The sequence below is a fragment of the Girardinichthys multiradiatus genome, chromosome 4 (genome assembly GCF_021462225.1).
Source record: "Girardinichthys multiradiatus isolate DD_20200921_A chromosome 4, DD_fGirMul_XY1, whole genome shotgun sequence".
Classification (NCBI taxonomy): Eukaryota; Metazoa; Chordata; class Actinopteri; order Cyprinodontiformes; family Goodeidae; genus Girardinichthys; species Girardinichthys multiradiatus.
The window spans coordinates 33,272,147-33,292,581 of NC_061797.1; the positions used below are offsets into that span (position 1 = coordinate 33,272,147).

The 20,435-nt window shown below is 40.1% G+C and overlaps 1 protein-coding gene and 1 pseudogene across 2 annotated transcripts; both read left to right on the top strand.

Moving 5' to 3' along the window:
• The first annotated feature begins 2,132 nt into the window (after window positions 1-2,132).
• Window positions 2,133-17,772, top strand: dna2 (DNA replication helicase/nuclease 2). 2 transcript variants are annotated; one of them, XM_047362350.1, is made up of 25 exons: window positions 2,133-2,465; window positions 2,755-2,820; window positions 3,559-4,312; window positions 4,677-4,788; window positions 4,907-5,056; window positions 6,073-6,256; window positions 6,423-6,571; window positions 7,017-7,139; window positions 7,230-7,464; window positions 7,556-7,670; window positions 9,353-9,509; window positions 9,604-9,795; window positions 10,951-11,193; window positions 11,277-11,390; window positions 11,484-11,593; window positions 12,813-12,922; window positions 13,038-13,166; window positions 13,247-13,339; window positions 13,422-13,615; window positions 13,749-13,838; window positions 15,046-15,259; window positions 15,456-15,545; window positions 15,677-15,862; window positions 15,975-16,121; window positions 16,566-17,772. In XM_047362350.1, the coding sequence occupies exons 1-25, from the start codon at window positions 2,436-2,438 to the stop codon at window positions 16,617-16,619; spliced, it is 4,041 nt and encodes a 1,346-aa protein (XP_047218306.1). In that variant the 5' UTR covers window positions 2,133-2,435; the 3' UTR covers window positions 16,620-17,772. The 2 variants fall into 2 exon arrangements, with proteins under 2 accessions (XP_047218306.1, XP_047218307.1); XM_047362351.1 differs by having other exon boundaries at window positions 7,233-7,464.
• Window positions 17,773-18,536: 764 nt separating this feature from the next.
• On the top strand, window positions 18,537-19,763 carry LOC124866623 (annotated as a pseudogene).
• Window positions 19,764-20,435: the final 672 nt, after the last annotated feature.

A 20,435-nucleotide genomic window follows, 5' to 3' on the forward strand; every position in this document is an offset into this window, starting at 1 on the left:
AATCTAAAATATATGAATGTTAAATTTTCATCATGACATTATGGAAAATAATGAACTTTATCACAATATGCTAATATTTTGAGAAGGACCTGTACTTTTCCTTGGAATCGGTATGATTCAAATTGACTTTTTAACTTGCCTTGAGACAACATGTGTTGTGAACTGGCGCTATATAAATAAACTGGATTGAATTGAGCTGAAATTTGACACAAAGGTCAAAAATAGTTCTGACTTTAGAGGTTTCTCAGGTATATATCAAATGCAAGATAGTGGATTCCAGTTGGTAGGTGGAGAATTAATTTCACCCAGCTTTCCAAGTCATTTGTTGGTGCCTGACACACAAAGTTCAGACTGCAGGCAGCTGTGGACGTTTTGTAGGTGTAACAAGTTATCAACAGTGGCAGCTCTGATTCACAGACTGTCTCCACTTGTCAATCCTGCTCCTGTTCGATGAAGGCTGCTTGTCAAGTTGTGTAAAGTCAAAGTTTATTTCTCTAGAACATTCAAAAACAACCTCAACAAACCACAGTGCTCCACAAGGTGCAGAAAATTAGTTTGTAGTATTAATTTTTTACTATTTCTTTTAATAACAGTAAAAGAATAGAGCACATACTTTAAATTAAAAGTAAAATTAAAGTCCAAATGTAATGTGCAGGAGGAACACATACACATCTCACGCATCAAAATGTGTTTGAATTGAGCTTTATGCAGGGAAGAGATTTTTTTTTTTAAAAGGCTAGGTAGGTACGCTCTGATTTGGTGTTTAAATATTTGTCATGCTGGCATTTAAAGTTTACATGTTGGACGTCCTGGTCTTTGTCCATCTGCAGGGCTGGCCCCCCACTAGTATGTTATTGTCTGACCGCGGAAAAAAAGTGGATCTTAATCCTCCTGTCTAAACACACCACCCAGTATTTCTGCTCATTTTAAAAACACCAACAAGGACACACAGTTACACAGGAGAAACTGAATTACATAAAGCTGCAAATGTAGAAAGTATGTGAAGCATGAACACCTAATGTCTGGCCATTAAAATGTCTTTTTATTTATTGTCTAGGTTATGTTTATAGTATATCAACTATGGGCTTACCTGTTTGTTGCAGCTCTGGCCTCAGCAGATGCTCGTGATGATGATGGATTGACTGTTTGTTTTTATTAAATTTAACGTTTTAAAATGTTTAAACAATCAGCAACTTTGTGAGTTTCTTCTGATTTTTGTTGACATATGTTGTTCAGACTCTGGCCAAATTCAACTACATGTAGAGAGTGGGAAGGTGGCTTAACAGCATGGAATAAACAGTTTTTTTTTAATTTTTTTTTTATTTTATTTAGCTTTTTAAACACGAATTACGCAGTGGATGTCCATAAAACCTGGAATTAACACCACTACTGTCTTTCTGGCATGTTGAATCTCAATGTTCAGGTGTACAGCCACTAAGTGGCAGCGAAGCACCAACCTTTAGTCTGAGTTTAACCCCAGACCTGAATTTGAAACATGGAAAGTTTAGGTTGAACCTCAAAAAAAATACCGCTTCTCTGTTACTCTTAAAATACCATGCAAATGTATTCACACCCCTTGAATTGTTCTGCGTCTTGTAACGATCGTCACAAACGTCAGTGTATTTTATTATTGCGATTTTATCTAATCGGTCAACACAAAATAATAGTGAAGAAGAAGGAAAATTATACATGGTTTTCACCTTTTACAAATAAAAATCTAAAATATGTTACATGCATTTGTATTCAACCCCCCAGAGTCAGTATTTGTAAATCCACCTTTCAGTGCAATTAAAGCTGCAGGTCTTTTGGGGAATGGCTACCAGTCTTGCTAATATGTGTGGCACTTTACTTAAATATCTGCTTGCTTTTATCAAGCATGTATTGGTGCTAACTGAACACCAGGTGATGCTTTCAATAGTGTTTATTAGATGTCAGGTGGTGCAGGGAAAAATCAAGAGTCTGTCTGTCTGTTTGTTTCAGAGGGAGGGGGTCAACTCGTGGCGTCATTCAAGTTTGAGCCGCCACTGGCTCCAATAAGGAGCAAATCTCCTCCCTCGCCGCTCGTCATCATGTCTGACCGGGCCGTGCGCCGGCTGTTAGGAATGGAGCCGCCAAACTGCGCTGACGTAATTTCCGTTGCGCGAAACTGAAAATTTGGCGCCGCAGACCTTTAATCAAACACAGGAGCGTCCTGCAGAGAGATAATCGAGTAGATGGTTCAGCAATGATGTGTTATAATAGTTTCTAGCGCTATATTATAGTTAATAGCCGGTGGCGGATTTATGTTGGAGATGCAGAGCAGCACAAGCGGTGTTCGTGTGTTTGGGTCGTTAACTGATGCAGATACTCTTCACTTGACTGCACAATCTAAGCGTCAGCTGAATACATACTAAAAACAGTCAGCTTATTAAACCGCACATTTATCCTTAGTTACAATGAACAGGAACAAAATGAAGAAAACCAAGGTGAGTCATTTTAGTTAAATGTTTCATTGTTTTAACAAAGCTGCATCTATAGATCACAGCTACTGTTGGTGTCAGTGACATTTTCTGTTCGAAATGTCTGCCTTGTGTTTCTCCGGGTTAAACTGTTTTAACTCAACATATAAGCAGGAAGGGTTTTAAATGATTTGAGTCGTTCATAAGGTTGACCCTGCGCAGTAATTGTTCATTAATGAATGTGTACTTGTTTCCATTAACATGGAGGCATGATTGGCTTTCACCTTTAACATATATGTTTGTTTGTTTGTCTCAGGTTGCTGCAGGGTTAGTTGGGGGACAGCAGAACATTTCTTCATTCTTTGCTTCCAAAAACCTAAAGGTAAGTCCTGTCTAGATGTTTTAATACTTGACCTTTTACGTTGTGTTTGGTAAAAAATCAAACATGGATGAGATGTTTGGCTCACATGATTTCTTTAGGGCCTTGCAAATGTATTCACACCCCCTGAACTTTTCCACCGTTGGTCATTATTCATATTATTTCTCTACCAGCTTTGCACACCTGGGATTTCTGCCAGTTTGTGTTTACAAAATAGCTTAAGCTCACCCAGACTTTATGGAGCATGTATGTGAATAACAAAATTTAAGTCAATTTAGGTGGATTTTTGAAATAATATTTCCCTGGTCAAACAAACAACTGAGGCCTTAACAGAACAGGTTTATTTAACCCGAGATTAAATTACACTCAGGTGAACTCTAATGACTGGGAGACTTTTAAAGACTGTTATTTGCTCAGAATTGTATTTACTGGTATTGGAGTAAAAGGAGCAGAATATGTCTGAAAATTAATCTTTTTGTTACTCCTACAGTTGCTTTGTGTCAGTCCATCACACAAAATCATTCAAGTCTGTGGTTGTGATGTTAAAAATGTGAAGAAATTTGGAGGGTGTGAATACTTGTGGAGTATTGTTGCATAAATCAACTGTCTATCCATCTGCTCTGTGTGTTTACATAAAACTGGAGAAGTTTCTCAGGTTTGTTTCCTCCTTTGTAAATTTACGGATGGTTATTATAAGTTTGCATTTGAAACAATCATCTAATTGTGTCTGGGTTTTTTTAGGCTTTGTCGTTGCACAGTAAAGTGTCCGCCAGCATAGCTGAGCCTCAAATAAAAGATGGCGAAAACATTCAATTCCGACTGAACACCCCTCCAAGGAGGAGCATCCTCGGTGACCTTGAAAACCTCCTTCCCTCCTCCCCAGACCTCCTCCTCTCTGTGCCAGAGACCCCCAACAGTCAGATTAGACTTCCCTACTCTTCTCCCTCCAGAGGAGCAGGTCGACCAAGCTCCGAGCCAAAGCTGTGCCAGCGGTCACCCATCTGTCGCAGTCCCAGCTCCCAAGGACTAAGAGTGGCAAACATTATGACTGAGGAGGGAGTAAAAAATATGAGTGGAAACCCATTGCCTGGCTCTTTGAAGAGACTCTTCAGCTCCATGGAAGAGTCCCACAATGCCAAGAAAGAAAGAACCTCACCACCAAAAGCTTTTATCGTCTCTACAGGCAGCAGCCTGAAAGGAGCGAGGCCTCTGACTGGTCCTCTGAAGACACCTCCTCTCTCCGCTGACCAAATGGGTCTCCCTTTGGGAGGAGACAGGAAACATCAGGAGCAAAAAGAAAAGGCAGATTTTTGTTTCACTGTGATAACAGAGGCACAAACTAGCAGAAATGTGCAGAGTTCCCTGGATAAGGACACTTGCACTTCTGCTGCTATTTCACATAAACAAAGTGCACAAGCGGTCACAAAAGAGAGGAACGCTACATTCGAAACACACAGAGACCAAAAGAGCTCCACAGATCAGCAGCAAGGCACAGGTATGACTACATCCTGCTCATCAGCGTGTGTCTGATACCACTGTTTCAATGAGATTTCAGCAAATATCAACATTCCTGTGGCAAACAGGCATGACAGTAGATTTTAAGTTATTTAACAGCGAAGTGACCATAATAGCAGTTGCTTGCAAGAAAAAGCTAAAGAGTCTGCTCTATGTTAAAGATAATTTAAATATCATTACTGGAACTTTATTAAACTCCCCAAAACCTTAAAAATCCCAGGAGTGCAGACCAAAAGGAAACATTCACTGTTGTATAAATATAAAACATTTACTTTATGCTTCTCAGTAACTCAGCTGTTTCAGGCATGTTTTCTAATGTTGCTTTTGCTCTCCTCCTCAACAAGATGAAACTGGACCAGCATCTACCTGTCCCACTGAGGAGGGCTTTGAGGAGAGCTGGTTTTCTGACCAAATGGATGATAATGAAGCCACAGAGGATAAACCCAAAAAGCATTAGTAAGAAACATGTGACGTAATTGCTGTAGCAACTAGAAGAGCCTGAAAAGTGCGGCTAAACGTCACCTTTAATATAAATAGACATATCTTAATTATTTCAACCTTTCTGTTTTTACAGTAAGGTGCCAGACCATGTGATCCTGTCTGGGGGACTAAATAACCGCTACATGGTTTTAGATGTTCAGGAGAGACCTGGCCACAAAACGCTGACCATCTCGTGCTGCAGGTCTCAGCATGCGACAGAAACCTGCCTACTCAAAGATGGATGGTAAAGCTGTCTAATATACATTATATTTATCCCATTATTTTTCTTTTTGTTCTCAGAAAAGCTTTAAAAGAATCATGCTTTTGTTTGCTGGTGCCGTTTTCTGCACGGTGGACGCCTTCTTGGCTGGATGCCTTAATGTTTGGTTTTCACACACATATTAAACATTTAATGTATAAAAATGTATTTTACAGAAGCTGTGGTCAGGTTAGAATAGATCACTCCATGTTTGACGTGTCTGTATATATCAGTTTTCCAGGTTTTCTTTTCTTTTTTCAATCAAAGGTCGTCCTAATGTCAAAACAGCGTTATGCATGTTGGTTGTCTTTTTTTTTTGTTTTGCAAATAGAATAAAGTTACATAAATGTGAAACTGTATTTTAAACAAAGGAAACATGCAGCTGTGTAATTAATCTGTTTACATAAGTAAACAGATAAAACAGATTATTTAAAAAGTGTTACTGTCTTTCTTGTTTTGTGTTCATAAGAAAAACAGGGTTGTCTATCCAAGCACTGGAAAAAATTTAAAAGAAATGTTTTTATCTCAGGAACAAGGTTTTATTGACAGTTTCTGCTGTTTGGGCATTAAAACTGCTTAGTTGTAGTTGCTTAATAATTTGACCACTATATCACAGCTTTACCCTCTAAAATGGTTTATGTTGCATTAAGTGTCACCACATGCATCACAGCCATAAAGAGCTGTGATGCATGATTGCATGGTAGTTAAGTAATTAGCTAACTTTTATGGCAGCTTAGCAGTTCTTTGCGCTATTCATATTGCTGTGTTGTTGCGATAACAATAAATTTAAGATTCATTGTGCAGCCTTAATATTCCATCCATCTCAGAAGCTGCACCTGGTTGTTAGCCTTTTTGTGTTTTAGGGAAGTGGAATGTCATGTCATATGATGATTTTTATGCTGTTTTTTAGTTACATGTGTTGTCTTTGTTCTTGTGCTGTTCACCCTTTTTATGCATTGCGCAGCAGTCTCAAAGGGTCCCGTCTTCTTGGCTCTCTGCAGGGAGTTAACCCCTGTTTGTCGTGGTGACGTGGTCCATCTGGAGGGCTGCTCTGATGGTGGGACCTGGTTGGTTGACAGGGAGCAGGGTTTCCTGGTTCTACAACCCGACAGCCTCATCTCAGGGACCAGCATCTCCAGTTCCATCCGCTGCATGAGGCGAGCAGTGCTGGGAGAAATGTTCAAGGTAAGAGTTGTGAAAATTTTTATTGATGATATCTGCTTTTAGGATTTGATTCTAATAATCACTTTTAGGCAACACTGTGGTTGTGCATCAGGTCACATTTATTATGTAGTTGTATTTAATCTCATATTTGATTAAAGCATAATGCATTTCTCTTTACCTTAAGCAGAGTTTTGATGGCGGCTCTAAGCAGATGCTTAATGGCACAATGGTGCATGAGGTCTTCCAGAGAGCAGCTACAGCCAAAGATTTCTCTCTGCAGAAACTTTCCCAGCTGGCCGACGAGGTGTTGTGCAGTCCTCGTCACCTTGGAGACATGTAGGTGGATTATACTCTAAGATGCTGCAGGCTATTAGCTTTTATACAAATTTAAAACTGCAATCAGAAGCTAAGTGCTGGTGTGACTAGCTATCTTCTCAGGCAAGATTTGTTTTCTAAAAATAGGAATAAAACAAATATTAAAGGGAAAAATATTGAACTCTACTTTACTGAGATTCTATGTTGCAGTGTAACAGATTTTTACATTTCTGCTTTAGCCTTGTTCCACATAGGGATAGACATGTTTTTTTTTACAGGATTTACATATAAGCACACATTAGAACTGTGTAATCTGACTGGAGTGTTTAATTGGATCATTTAACTTATAATTATTATTATTATTATTTGATTGGTCTATGAAAGCACTGACAGTGGTTGTAATAAATTATGTCGCTACTTATCTTCATGTTTTTCCATTTGGGTGTATTGATCTGTGTGTTCACAGGTATACTTTAGGTGCAAGTCAGGAAGAGATGAAGCAGGAACTGTATGAATACCTACCATCACTGGAGCACTGGGCGAATGAATACCTCTGTTCTTCAACACCAAAAACAATCAGCTCTACTATGTAAGAAACCCCGTTAGAAGAACCTAATTACCAACAGGTGATAATTAGCTAACTGATTGTCTGTCCGCCTGATCCTGGTCCCAACACCAGCAGAGCTACGAACAGGTGCCAGGCTCCAGCTGCTGTTTTCGCTCTGACCGAACTGGCAGACATAGAGGAGAACGTCTGGTCCCCCAGATTTGGCCTCAAAGGCAAAATAGACGTGACGGCGAGGGTTCGAATCCAACGACCTCGAAACGGCAGGCACAGTATTTCTGAGGAACAGACCGTCCCGCTGGAGCTGAAGACTGGGAGGGAGTCTAACTCAATTGAACACCGCAGTCAGGTTGGTGGATCTTCATGGGGATATTTTCTTCAGGTCGTGTGGAAGGAGGAGGTTTTTAATCATGTAAAGATGGGATGCTTTGTGTGTGCAGGTGATTTTGTATTCTCTGATGAGCATGGAGAGATATAGACCTGATATCGGCCTTCTGCTTTACCTGAAGACTGGTAACATTCACCCTGTAGCAGCCAGCCGCATGGACCACCGAGGTACAGTAAGCCCACCAGTCTGGTAAACAAACTAACAACAACTAAGCATCAGTTTTCAGCTATTTTCACACATCGAAACCAGGACATGAATGCTAACGGATTGGGCTTTTTGTGTTTAGAGAACTGTGCCAAGCTCAAGTCCCACTTCGCTTTGTTCCTTATTCTTGGCTTGATCTGTGTTTCTTGTCTTCATGATGGTTTTGAAATGTTTTTTTCTGACTTTGTTGAATTTTTCTTGTATTTCAATGTGACCTATAGTCCCTTGCAAGACTTTAAATTTTGTCTTCTTAGAACCAAAAACTTTACTGTACTTTAAGATTTTAGACCAACGAGGCCTTTGTCCTCGACACAGCTAGTCAAGGGTTGGAGTTCCAGCCTGTTGACCTTTGCTGCATGTCTTCTCCCTCTCTCTCCACCCCATTTCCTGTCAGTTCACTTTCAAAATAAAGGCCACTAGTGCCACAAACATAAAAAAGAATAATAAATAGACCAACACAAGCAGTTCAGGATTATAGAATTTAATACATGGTGGCGGCAGCATCATGCTGGGGGATGTTTTTCTTCTGCATGTTAGAGTTGATGGGAAGATGGATGGAGCTAAATACATGGCAACCCTGAAGGAAAACCTTTTAGAGGCTGCAGAAGTCTTGAAACATGTGGAATAGTTCACCTTCCAGCAGGGCAACATCTCTAAACATACAAAGAGTAAAGCACATGAATGTCTTAGAATGACCTAGTCAGCATGCAGGTCTAAAAACAACAGAGAATTTGTGGCAAGGCAAGAATATTGGTGTTCACATGTGCTCTCTATTAAGTCTAACTGAGCCATTTTGCGAAAGCAAATTGGCAAATATTTCAATCTCTAGATGTCTAAAACGAAAGAAATGCCCCAAAGTGCAAGCAGCTGTAATTGTAGCAGAAGGAGGTTTTACAAAGCGTTGACTCAGGTGGGCAGAGTACAGATATTTTTGTAAAAAAATGTTGAAAGCCATGTTTCGTTTTCCTTCCATTGCACAATTATGTGCTACTTTGTCAGTTAGTCATTTTCTACCGCTTATTCCATAGTGGGTCACCGGGGAGCTGGTATCTCCAGCAGTCTATGGGCGAGAGGCAGGGTTCACCCTGGACAGGTCGCCAGTCCATCGCAGGGCAACACACAAACAACCACGCACACACACATTCATACACCTAAGGGCAATTTAGAGAGACCAATTAACCAAACAGTCATGTTTTTGGACTGTGGGAGGAAGCCAGAGTACCCAGTGAGAACCCATGCATGCACGGAGAGAACATGCAAACTCCATGCAGAAAGACCCCTGGCTGGGAATCGAACCCAGGACCTTCTTGCTGCAAGGCAACAGTGCTACCAACTGCACCACTGTGCAGCCTGTGCTACTTTGTGTCGTTTCTAATAAAATCCTAATCAAATACATTAAAGTTTGTGGTTCTAATGTGATGTGAAAAGGTTCAATGGGCATAAATACTTTTGCAAGGCACTGTGTTATATATGACCAAACTGGGTATAGCTTGGGGCAGTATCAAAATATTTAGGCATGTGTAAACATTGTTTTTTTGTCTATTATTGAAAGAACAAAAATCACTCAAATTCTGCTGAGTAACCATGTTGTTAAATTAGGAGCCTACAGTGTGTTGATGTGGTGCTATGTGTTTTTTTTCCCCAGAGCTGCTGAAGCTGAGGAACACCCTGGTTCATCACATTAACCACTGCGTGGAGAGAGGAGCGGATCAGAGTCACCTGACCAGACTTCCTGACATCCTGACCAACAGACAGACCTGCCAGTATTGCCCTCAAAAACTAAGCTGTGCTTTATACGAGAGGTAAACCCTTTTTAAATTTCGTGCAGCCATTAAAATCAGCCATAAAAAGGGAATTTGTCTAACTTCTCATTTCTCTCCGGTGTCTTTGATTTAGAGTGGTGGACTCCACCTCTGCAGATCTCCGTGAGGACGTTGTGCGAGCCTTTCTGCAGCAGGAAACCGGCCACCTGACTCTGCCACATCTGAGCTACTTCGCTCACTGGCTGCTGCTCTGCAGCCTGGAGGCGTCCACCATGGAGGCCAAAAACGGCCGAAAGCGTGTTTGGCTGCAGTCAGTGGAGGAGAGGTACTGTATGAGCCGTGGCTTTTATACATTAGATCCTTTTTACCGAATATTCATTTGTTTTATTGTGTAAAACAATAGAGTTTAGTGGGTGCTTTGGTTTTAAAACCTTAATCTTAATGTTCGTCGTCTTGTGTGAATGCTATAAAGCATTAATCATCTTCAGATCCTTATCTCCTCCTGAGGCTTCCCTCGTGTATTTGGGGCATTTAACTACTTGTATGCTTCTGTGGTTTTAATCCCTTTTTATTCAATAAAATATTTGGAACATTCAGATCTTTCTATGCCATCTGCTGTGCTATTTACTATCGAACTGTTTTAAAACAATTCCCATTCATTCCTTTGGGAATAAAGGCTTACTGGCTCTCCTTACTTTCAACTGAAAACATTCCAACTTTAAACAGGACAGGCTATCTGCAGCTTCATCCCCTACGCCATAAGACTGTTGACCTCAAATTAACCCCCAGCACCTTCCCCAATATATGACGTGTACAATCCTTCGTATTTTTGACATCATTTTTATACATATTTTCTTCTTATACTTAGGGTTGTTTTTTGTCGCAATTTTGCTCAATTGTCAATTGTACATATAAACAATGCTGCTGGTTTTTTTTTTCTGCACCTTTCTCATGAGCCATTAAATAAACTCTCATCCAGATTGATGTATTTGGTGATACAAATCTGAATGACATTAAAGACAAGTCTAAGTGTATTTTCAAGTGTTTGAGGTTTTTAAAATCTCTGACAGACCGTTTAAAATCCAGTTTAGGTTTTATGAAAATGTTTGGTTAAACCCTGCCTGAAACCAGTGACCACATGACCCACTCTACTTTCCATTCAAGCGCCTACGTTACACATTTTTGTTGCAAATTTTTAGACACCTTCAACAATTCAGAGATCAAAACTTAGGAAGGTTTGTTTCCCATAGTGTGACTTTAAGATAACATCTTCTCAGGGAATCTGTATTACATGCCTCAGAAGCAAGAAAACCCCCTCCATTTCCAACTGATTTCTTCCAAGATTTATACTTTTCTACTATTTCCTACATTTTCACAACATTCTTTCTCTATTTTTATTTTATTTTCATCTTACATTTCCCTTACTTTTTGCAGGAAATCCATTATTCTGCTTTTTAGTTTTATTTTGATTTGTTTTCAGTGAGAAGAATGGCAGCTGTGTGGGGAATCTGCAGCTCAGCGGCTCAGTGGCCGCTCAGTCTGATGGTGTCTTCCTCCACCGTTTCCTGCGCAGCACGTCTGGCTCACAGGAGGGCGTAACCCACTGCAGTTTGACCAGCGGAGATCGCATTGTTGTCAGCGACCAAGAAGGTCGTCTTATCGGCTTAGCAACAGGATACCTCCGAGAGGTCAACAGGACATCGGTCAGCTGCACGTTGGACAGGTGGGCTCCACATTCATGAGTTGTGTTGCGGTGCTCAGCTGACGTTTTACCTGAGTTTTCTTTTTGTTTCCTCTGTTTAACAGGGACCTGTCAAAGTTCAGCGGTGTGTTGTTTCGACTGGATGGTGATGAAGGAGTGGTGGGCCTCAGCACTCACCTCAGCAATCTCTCCAGGCTGATGGAAAACTCTCAGGACAGGTGGGTCAGGGATATATGATATACCAGCATCAGATATTGTCTTAACTTTTGAACCTTTTTTTTAACTTGCACCTTATATCTGTCTCTGTGCAGTGACCATCTGAGGGAGCAGGTTGTTGACCTTCGACCTCCGGAGTTTATCACCAGCCTCAGCTCTGTTCTGCCCAGAGAGGCCAAGGACACAGTAGCCAACATCCTCAAAGGTGCTTAAGCTCTGCTTTTGTATTCAGTAACTACCTGTTCTGTTGTACCTATTGCTCAGGTTGATCCCATATATGAGATTTATTATTTAAATAGCAAACTGATTAAACTCTGTTCTCCGTCTAAGCTTTCGTCTATATCTGATATAACTCAGAGACGTATTCTTCTAAAGAGCATCCACCTCACATAACTCAGCCCATCTATTCTTGCATTACAAATTTGATTTTAATGGTATTACTGTGATGTATAGTAAGTTGGAACAAGAATGATACACAACTAGATGAATATAAGTTGCATTAGTAGAACTGCATTTGAACCGGCAGCCTGCAGCGACTAGAATGTGGTACCAAATGATCAGCATGGGCGGGTTTTCTGCTACTGACCTGTCTCAGTGAGATCCTTTGTTAAACACTGTCTTGCAAAAGTATTCACACCCCTTAAACTCTTTCACATTATAACCACTCACCTATTTTATTGGGATTTTATGTAATAAATCCACACAACGAAGAACACTGATGTGAAGTGGAAAGAAAATGCAAGATGATTTTCAAAAATCTTTGCAAATAAAAATCGTGAAAATGTGCTATGCATTTGTGCTTATTCACATTTATACACATTTTTGCCTATTGCTCTTGCCAAAATTGCTCAAGCTCACCCAGATTGGATAGAGAGTCACAAAGTAAAATTTTGATCTCATCTGACCAGTAAATCTTTCCTGCTGCTCCAGTGCTACCATGGGCCTCTTGTGTCTCTGATTAATGCTTTCCTTGCCTGTCCTGTGAGTTTAGGTGGGCGGCCATGTCTTGGTAGGTCTGCAGTTGTTCCGTACTCTTTCCGTTTTCAGTTGATGCATTAAAAGAGCTGTGTGAGATGTTCAAAATTAGATTTTATCACCTGGCCCTGCCTTAAACGTCTCCACAGCTTTAGCCCTGTCCTGTTTGCTGTGCTCTTTGATCTTTAAGATGATGATTGTTCTCTTAAAAGTGGATTTACAGCAAGTGAAATTGGCATGAATGGGTTGGAGTTTATTTCTTCACGGATCCAGTTTCAGGTCCTATTTTGTATTTTATTTTTTATCCTCAGATTATCAACATTAGACTGGATTAGTAGATGGTAGAGGTTTGGTCCTTTGAATGAAAATTGTACTGTTGCAAATTAGTCAAATCTTTCATCTTTATTTGTCCTTTTCGGTCAGATAATGCTTATCTGTGTGTTGTGTAGGTCTCAACAAACCCCAAAAACAGGCCATGAAGAAGGTTTTGCTGTCCAAAGACTATACGCTCATAGTTGGTATGCCTGGCACCGGCAAAACTACCAGCATCTGCACACTGGTAACCCTAAAGCAAACCCGAACCATAATTCTGGTTGTCAGAACAGTTAACGCCACTTTGCTTTCGCCTCCCTTTCTCATCTTACACCCTCCACCATTATCACTTCTTCACGCAGGTCCGTATTCTTCACACCTGTGGATTCAGTGTGTTGCTGACCAGCTACACTCACTCTGCTGTGGACAATATCCTGCTGAAGCTCAAACGCTTCCGGGTCGGCTTTTTGCGTCTGGGCCAGGGACAGAAGGTGCGCTGTGGTTAACAGCTGGTATTTAGCGTAAGTCTTAAAGCAGTACAGTAACAAATGATGGAAATGAACTTTTCCAGGTTCATCCAGAGATCCTGCCGTACACAGAGGAGAGTGTGAGGAAGGAGGGAGTCCACACGCTTGCAGAGCTGGAGCAACTTTACAGCAAAGAAGTGAGGAGCCACAGTTGGCTGAGTTAAATGCAGCACCATTTGCTTTGTTCTAAAGCAATAAACTTTTCACCTGTCGTTCTAGCTTGTAGTAGCAACCACCTGTATGGGTATCAAGCATCCGATCTTCACGCGTCGGCAGTTTGACTTCTGCATTGTAGACGAGGCATCACAGATCAGCCAGCCGATCTGTCTGGGGCCACTCTTCTATGCCAAGAGGTTTGTCCTGGTCGGAGACCACCAGCAGCTGCCTCCGATTGTGCAGAACCAGGAAGCAAGGTGAAGAATATTTGATTGTTAATGAGGTTGTACTAAGACGGAGGTTTCACCAGGAGGGAATAAGCGTACAAACTCAGCCAGCACTTAAAGAATGTGATGGAGTTTATGTTGCAAGTGTTTTCTTTCCCTTTAGGTCTCTTGGGATGGATGAAAGTCTGTTTAAGCGACTGGAACTCCATAGTGAGGCTGTGGTGCAGCTGAATGTACAGTATCGGATGAACAGGTAAACACGCTGTGCTGAGGTTAAACTGGATGCTTCAGCAGTTGTGGTTTGTATACGTTGAGTTCGTTGTCACATTATAACTGCAAACTGGAACATGAGGGTGTTCTGTGATAGGCCAAAAAGGTTGTGGGTCATTGTAATGTCGAAGAAAAAGAATACATGCAAATTTATTTATATGAAAAGCTGGAAAAATCTGACATGGACTTGAAAGTCTTTAGCAGTCTCAGTTTTAGTAAAGGATTGCCCTATAATTATGCTGCGTTCCATTAACCTCAGAAGTCAGAATTGAGTTGTAGCGTTCCAGTTTCCTGCTTGTTTCTGTTCGTATTGCTAACAACTGTAACAGCAGTCTTACAGCAATAACACTGTTCTACGCGGTATTTGGTGCATATAAACAGCGTTGAAACATCTTGTCTTGAGAAGTAGTACGAGTACGACGGACTAAATGTTACATAAATAATAAAGAGCTGCTAAAAACACAGTAAGAAAATTTTTCTACCATTCATGAGAGTAGCAACCATCTTGAATGCGTAAGTCGGGTATGGTTGTGTTGCCCTGACTTTCTGACTTGTAATTTCTGACTTTCGCAGGCCTTCTAGTTAAAATTTGGTACTAGGAGGTCGGAAATTACGACTTCTGAGTACAAATGGAATGCAACATTAGCTCCATCCATCTTCCCATCAACTTTTCCCCAATACATTTGCTTGTTACATTTTCTTTTTATCTGATTAGAGCATCTTCTTTCACGTGTTTGCTGTGTCTCTACATGGCTCGTGGTAAACAGCATATATGACTTCATGTGGCTTCCTTTTAACAATCGTTTTGTTCTTGCCACTCTTGCATAAAGGCCATATTTATAGTGTGAACTCCTCCAGAGTTATCTTGGACCATTTACGTACGAGGTTGCCCTAAATTTTATTAAGGGGTATTAAACCTTTATTTTTCTTTTAGTTTACAATCCTCCACAACTTTAGGTTACAATAAATTGATGTAGTTTTAATGTGACAAAATGTAAAGAGGTTCCTATTTTTGCAGACCACAGTATTTGTTCCATTTTGCTCCTAATCATCCTCAGAGTAGCATCTTTCTGGACAAATAAACCTGAAATAATGTAAATACAAAGCTCCAGTGATCTCTTCTAGCGAACTTAAATATTTTTAATGTGACAATTATAAAATGTTTTTCCTCTCCATTCCTTTTGATTTAGACCGATCATGTCTCTGAGTAACTCTCTGATGTATGACGGCCGACTGGAGTGTGGATCTGAAAGGACGGCCACAGCCCTGCTCACGCTGCCCTTTCTGCTTTCTGTCCAATCGGAGCTCGCTTCCTACTCTAAGACTCGACCCCAACTGGACCTCTCCTGGTTACAGGCCACGCTGCTGCCCTGCAATCCTGTCTGCTTCCTGGACTGCTCAGTGGTTTGTAGAATAAAGATAGAACGCTTCAAGCTGTTTTCATGTGTTTAAGCAAAAATGACTAGTTTATAAACAGGTATTGAGCCACTGATGCAGTTAGTCTTTATTGAAAATATGCAGATGATGCAGTAAACAATATCGATCTTATATAGTTGGACTTGCAGGCTAAATTTAAGTGGGACTGTGTCGGTTCCTGCAGGTTCCGGCCTTGGAGTCGGTGGAGCAGGGAGGAGTGAGCAATCACACTGAAGCTGCTCTCATACATATGCTGCTGTCTCTTCTCATAAGGGTTTGTTTGCTTCTAAATTCATAATTATTAAGGGTAAAATAAATGTAATACAACCATAATACATGTAAAACAATCTTAATATCAGTGTTTACTTTTGTGGTCTAAAGACCTGTTTGTTTTCTTTATACCAGGCTGGGTGTAAACCCGGTGATATCGGCATTATCGCCCCGTACAGGCAGCAGCTAAAGAGCATCTTGGCTCTGCTGCAGTCCTCTGCTTTTACTGGGGTGGAGGTCAACACGGTGGACCGATACCAGGGACGAGACAAAAGCCTCATTTTGCTGTCGTTTGTCAGAAGCACTGCAGAGGAAGGAAACGTAGGTGTTTCTCCTCCCTGCTCCTCTTTGTCACTTTTTTATGATATGATTAAAGGAAAGAAATACTTGGATTTGTAGCCTTTCCGTATTTGTTTTCTGTGTATTTCCTCAGTTAGGGGAGCTGTTAAAAGACTGGAGGCGTCTGAATGTGGCCATCACCAGAGCCAAACACAAGTTGCTGATGGTGGGCTCTGCTACAACGCTGCGGCGCTACTCACCGGTGGAGAAACTGCTCCACCATCTCCAGCAGGAGAACATGATATCCTTTACATTATGGCCACTGATAGGCGAATTGCATAATATTTATCTCTTCAGTGTGGTACCTGTTTGGTGGTGTATATATGGCAGTAAGTGGCATTCTGTGCTCAAAGTTGATATTTTAGAAGCTGGATAAATTGGTTGTTTTAAGAGTTTAAGTGAGTTTGACAATGGGCTTACAGTGCTGGATAGATGACTGGGTTAGAGTATGAACTACAACGCAGCACTTCTGGGGGGCAGTGTTCCTGGTCCACAGTCATCTGCATCTCCTGAGAAATATCCAACGTAGGAACAGTGGTGAAGCTGTGATGGTTGTTTGTGGAGAGCAAAGACTGTCCCTACTTAGACCCAATGGATGAGCAACTGTAGCTCCATTTCCTGAAGATCTGCAGTTTTTTTTTTCTTTTCATGTATGTTTTGTTTTTTTCCTGAACCTTTTCTTCACATTATTCAGCTCCCACCAGCTGCTCACAAGGCTTTACCCAGCATGCACCTCTGAGGGAGGTCCGACCCCACACCTGGGTTTCAGCTCACCTGTCCAGCTCTCAGGGAAGCGGCTGAAGACTGCATCAACTTTAGAGTGCACAAAAGTTAAAGACTTGCCTGTATGATTATTGGATGTTCATCAGGAGGCACAGAGCCTCTTTACAGAAGAGTGAATATAAAATGAGAACAAAGTCATTTTTGTTTTTACCTCAAACTAAAATGCATCATAAAACCTCAGCTGGGTTGCACTGAAACAGTGGTACAGTCAAATTTAATAAGCATCTTGTTTCCTATTAGCTTCTTTAAATAAAAAAAACTTTAACCCCATCCAATTTGTTAATTTTAATCCATTTAAGGTCCACTTGAAGCACTATAATTTTAATGTGGAACAAGGTACTAAGATATTGAGAAAACCTTTTTAACTGTCTACTGAAGATAAATGTAATAATTACACTGATTGTTGATTTTAAACCATTAATTTCTTCAAATACCTGTAGTTAATGCACTAATGATACTCTAGTTGTAATTTTTGGCATTGCAACCATCTTTTCATTCTGCCACGGTGCAGATAAGCTCATTCTTCAAATGCCTCAAATGACTTGTTCCAGTTATTTGTTTCACTGCCTGAATAACTTATTAGTTTATCACACAACATTCTTCACCTCAGACCTGTAAAGAAATACGTTTTTATTTGGTGTAACTATGGGATCGTATCAATAAGGCTTCGTAGTATTGAAACTGGTTTTGACCAAACTGGTCCACAGCTAACCTGTGCTTACACTAAGCTGTTTACTCATTTCTAATGGCAGCATTTAGTTCAGCACAGTAACAAAAGATTTTTTAATTTGTCTACTTTTTCTCCTGATCAGCAGCACAGAAACAACACGAGTTGCCAACAGTGGGTTTTTTTTCTAAAGCCAAGGACAGAGAAAGTCATGTTTAGCATAGGCGAGTTTAACTTTTAATTCCAACTTCTATTCTTTGTTTCAGATTCATAAATGTGCATAACTAAATACGACTTAATGTAATTATTGCCTTTTCAACTGTTTTACCTGCAGGAAGACCTCAGATGTTCTTGTATTTTTCTTTATTGATTTTGTTTTGTCTTGTAACGTTTAGCTTTTTTGTGTAATGTCAATAAATAAATAAATAGTTTCTCAAAGCTATTCCAATTTCCTCATCTTTCAGTTGCCCTCTAATCTCATCCTGAATATTATGACCATGAAGTTGTCAGGCTTGTACACCACAAGAACTGAAAAAAGTAGGTTGATTACTCAAAGTTGCAAAAAAGGGAACAAAGTTACTTCTGGTCAGGACATTTTATAGTTCAAGAGAAACTCTAGTGCAGAACATCTGGAAAGTCCTCTAAGGTCTAAAAGCAGGAACAACTCTGCTTTTCCATAACAATCCCACCTCTTAAAATTTCTGACCAGCCACACAATAGATACTGGACTCAACACAAAAAATAAGTTATGCCCACATGATGCCAACAGAGGGTGTGAATTTCCTGACTTTGACAGATCCCTGGACCGATCATTGGACCAAACCAGCACCATGAATGTGCCCTTAGATACAGTACATTGCTAAACAATTCACACTCCTTGAACTTTTTCACATTTTGTAACCAAACTACCCCTAGCTTCAATGTATTTGACTGAGATTGTATGTAATAAACCCAAATGTAGTGCCTTCAGAAGTCCACCTGTGTCTAATCTCAATATCCTCTATGAAGATTCACTTCCAACAAGTCTGGTACAAACAAATGCTAAAGCATTTTGCATTCGTTTGTACCAGACTTGTTGGAAGTGAATGCAAAAGCCAAAGCCTTGAGGCTGAAGCTCAGGCTCACCTTCTTGAAGAACAATGACCCACAACATACAACCAAAGCTACAGTGGAGTGGTTTAGATAAAGGCATATTCACTTGTTAAAATGGCCTATTTAAAGCCCATACCTGAGTTCAGTGTAAAATCTGTGGTGGGGCTTAAATTCAGGTGCTCTATTCAATCTGATTGGACTTGAGCCATTTTGTAAAAAGAAATTGGCAAACATTTCTGATTCTACCTGCACAAACTGGTAGACATGAACTGGGTCACACTTTTATCTTTTTTTATTGGTTAAAAAAATGAAATAAATGATTTATCAATTTCCTTCCACTTGACAATAATGCACTGGTCACTAGTGTTTAAAAAGTTCAAGGGGATGTGAATACTTTTGCAGTGTTCTGTGTGGGATGTGTGGGACTAGAAGTATGTCTTGCATGCACACCGTGTAAATTTAATAAGTTTCAGTCTCTCCAATTCGTTTGTCTCTTCAGGGTCCAAAGTGCAGGAGGCATGAAGCTGCCCAAATAATTTGATGCCAGAGATCAGTGGCCAAACTGTCCCACTCTGAAGGAGATCAGAGACCAGGGCTCTTGTGGATCCTGCTGGGTGAGAGAACTGTTAAAAAAACAAATGCAAATTCAATAAAAAAAACATAGAACTTGTATTTTAATAACCTTTCATTCAAATAAGTGTGATGTCATGCGGTTGTTCTTTCTTTAGGCATTTGGTGCAGCGGAGGCCATCTCTGACCGTATCTGCATTCACAGCAAAGGGAAGGTCAATGTGGAGATTTCCTCTCAGGATCTGCTTACCTGCTGTGACAGCTGTGGCATGGGGTAGGTCCTTCATCGTTTGTCTTCCTCTGCACATAATTATGATTTTTAGTGACTTGTTAGGTGACAGAACTCACAATTTGACATTTCAAGCAAAAGTTATTTTAAGTGATCTAAACTATTGGTAGTGCTTTCCTTGTACAGGGCTGTGCTGATCCAAAGTGAGTTTTTGCTCTCGCTGACCATAGTTAAGTTGATGGTGTAGAAATAATCCTATAACAAGCTTTGTGTTTCTCAAGGCATCTTGTTTAAGGCATAAAATAAAAATTTTGTGGGACTTAGTTTGGAAAGATTAGTTTCTAAACTTGATACATGTTGTAAGAAAAAACAGACTGTGTGCCTACAGAGATGATGCTTAAAGTGAATTATAAGTTGCATTTTATTTTTTATTTTTAAGATGTAATGGTGGTTACCCCTCAAGCGCTTGGGACTTCTGGACCACACAGGGACTGGTGACCGGAGGTCTCTATAACTCATATTGGTGAGTTTGTGTGTGGTTTCAGGTTCAAGAAGATACAACATTATGTTAATAATTTTGCAAATCTGCCCTCCTGTCTTCTTTTTAAGACTACCAGAGAATTCGTGTACGACTGTCTTTATTTATTTATTTTCACAAATTATTAACCTTAATTCTCCCCATATATTACAAAAAAAATGTCTAAGCTGGGGATGGTATAAATGTATCAAATTACATTGGTTTTGTGTTTTAAAATATGCATTTTGATTTGGTGTCATTGGCACAAAAATCCCAAAGGACACATTAAAGACTTGAAGGAATAGAGAACTTCTCCAAAAATACACAGCCTACCCAAATTTTAATAAATTTACACCAACACAGTGAAAGTTTTATTAAATTTAATTTAAAAACACATAAAATGCCAAGGGAAGCAGGAGGGTTAATACTTTCTTGATATAATCTCAAATGAAGTTACTTTTTTTTAAGTTGTATAAAATGTGACTAAAACCTTTAAGTCTGCTTGTGCTGAGGAAATTTAGGTGCATTTCAGATATATAGACAGGTTCTCAACTTTTCCCATTTTTCCTATAATACACTTTAGTGTACAATCAGTAACTGATATGTATCAAATAAAAGTATGTCCAACAGAGTTTTGTAGCTTTCAAATTTAGATCCTGAAATGGTAGACTAGGGTATTTATAAAGCACACAGTTGC

Excerpts from the sequence above, each read along its gene's own strand:
- dna2 (XM_047362350.1), top strand. The coding sequence starts at position 2,436 with ATGAACAGGAACAAAATGAAGAAAACCAAG. Across the intron at positions 6,257-6,422 it reads TGCTGGGAGAAATGTTCAAG|AGTTTTGATGGCGGCTCTAA; the intron begins GTAAGAGTTGTG and ends TACCTTAAGCAG. Across the intron at positions 7,465-7,555 it reads CAATTGAACACCGCAGTCAG|GTGATTTTGTATTCTCTGAT; the intron begins GTTGGTGGATCT and ends TTGTGTGTGCAG.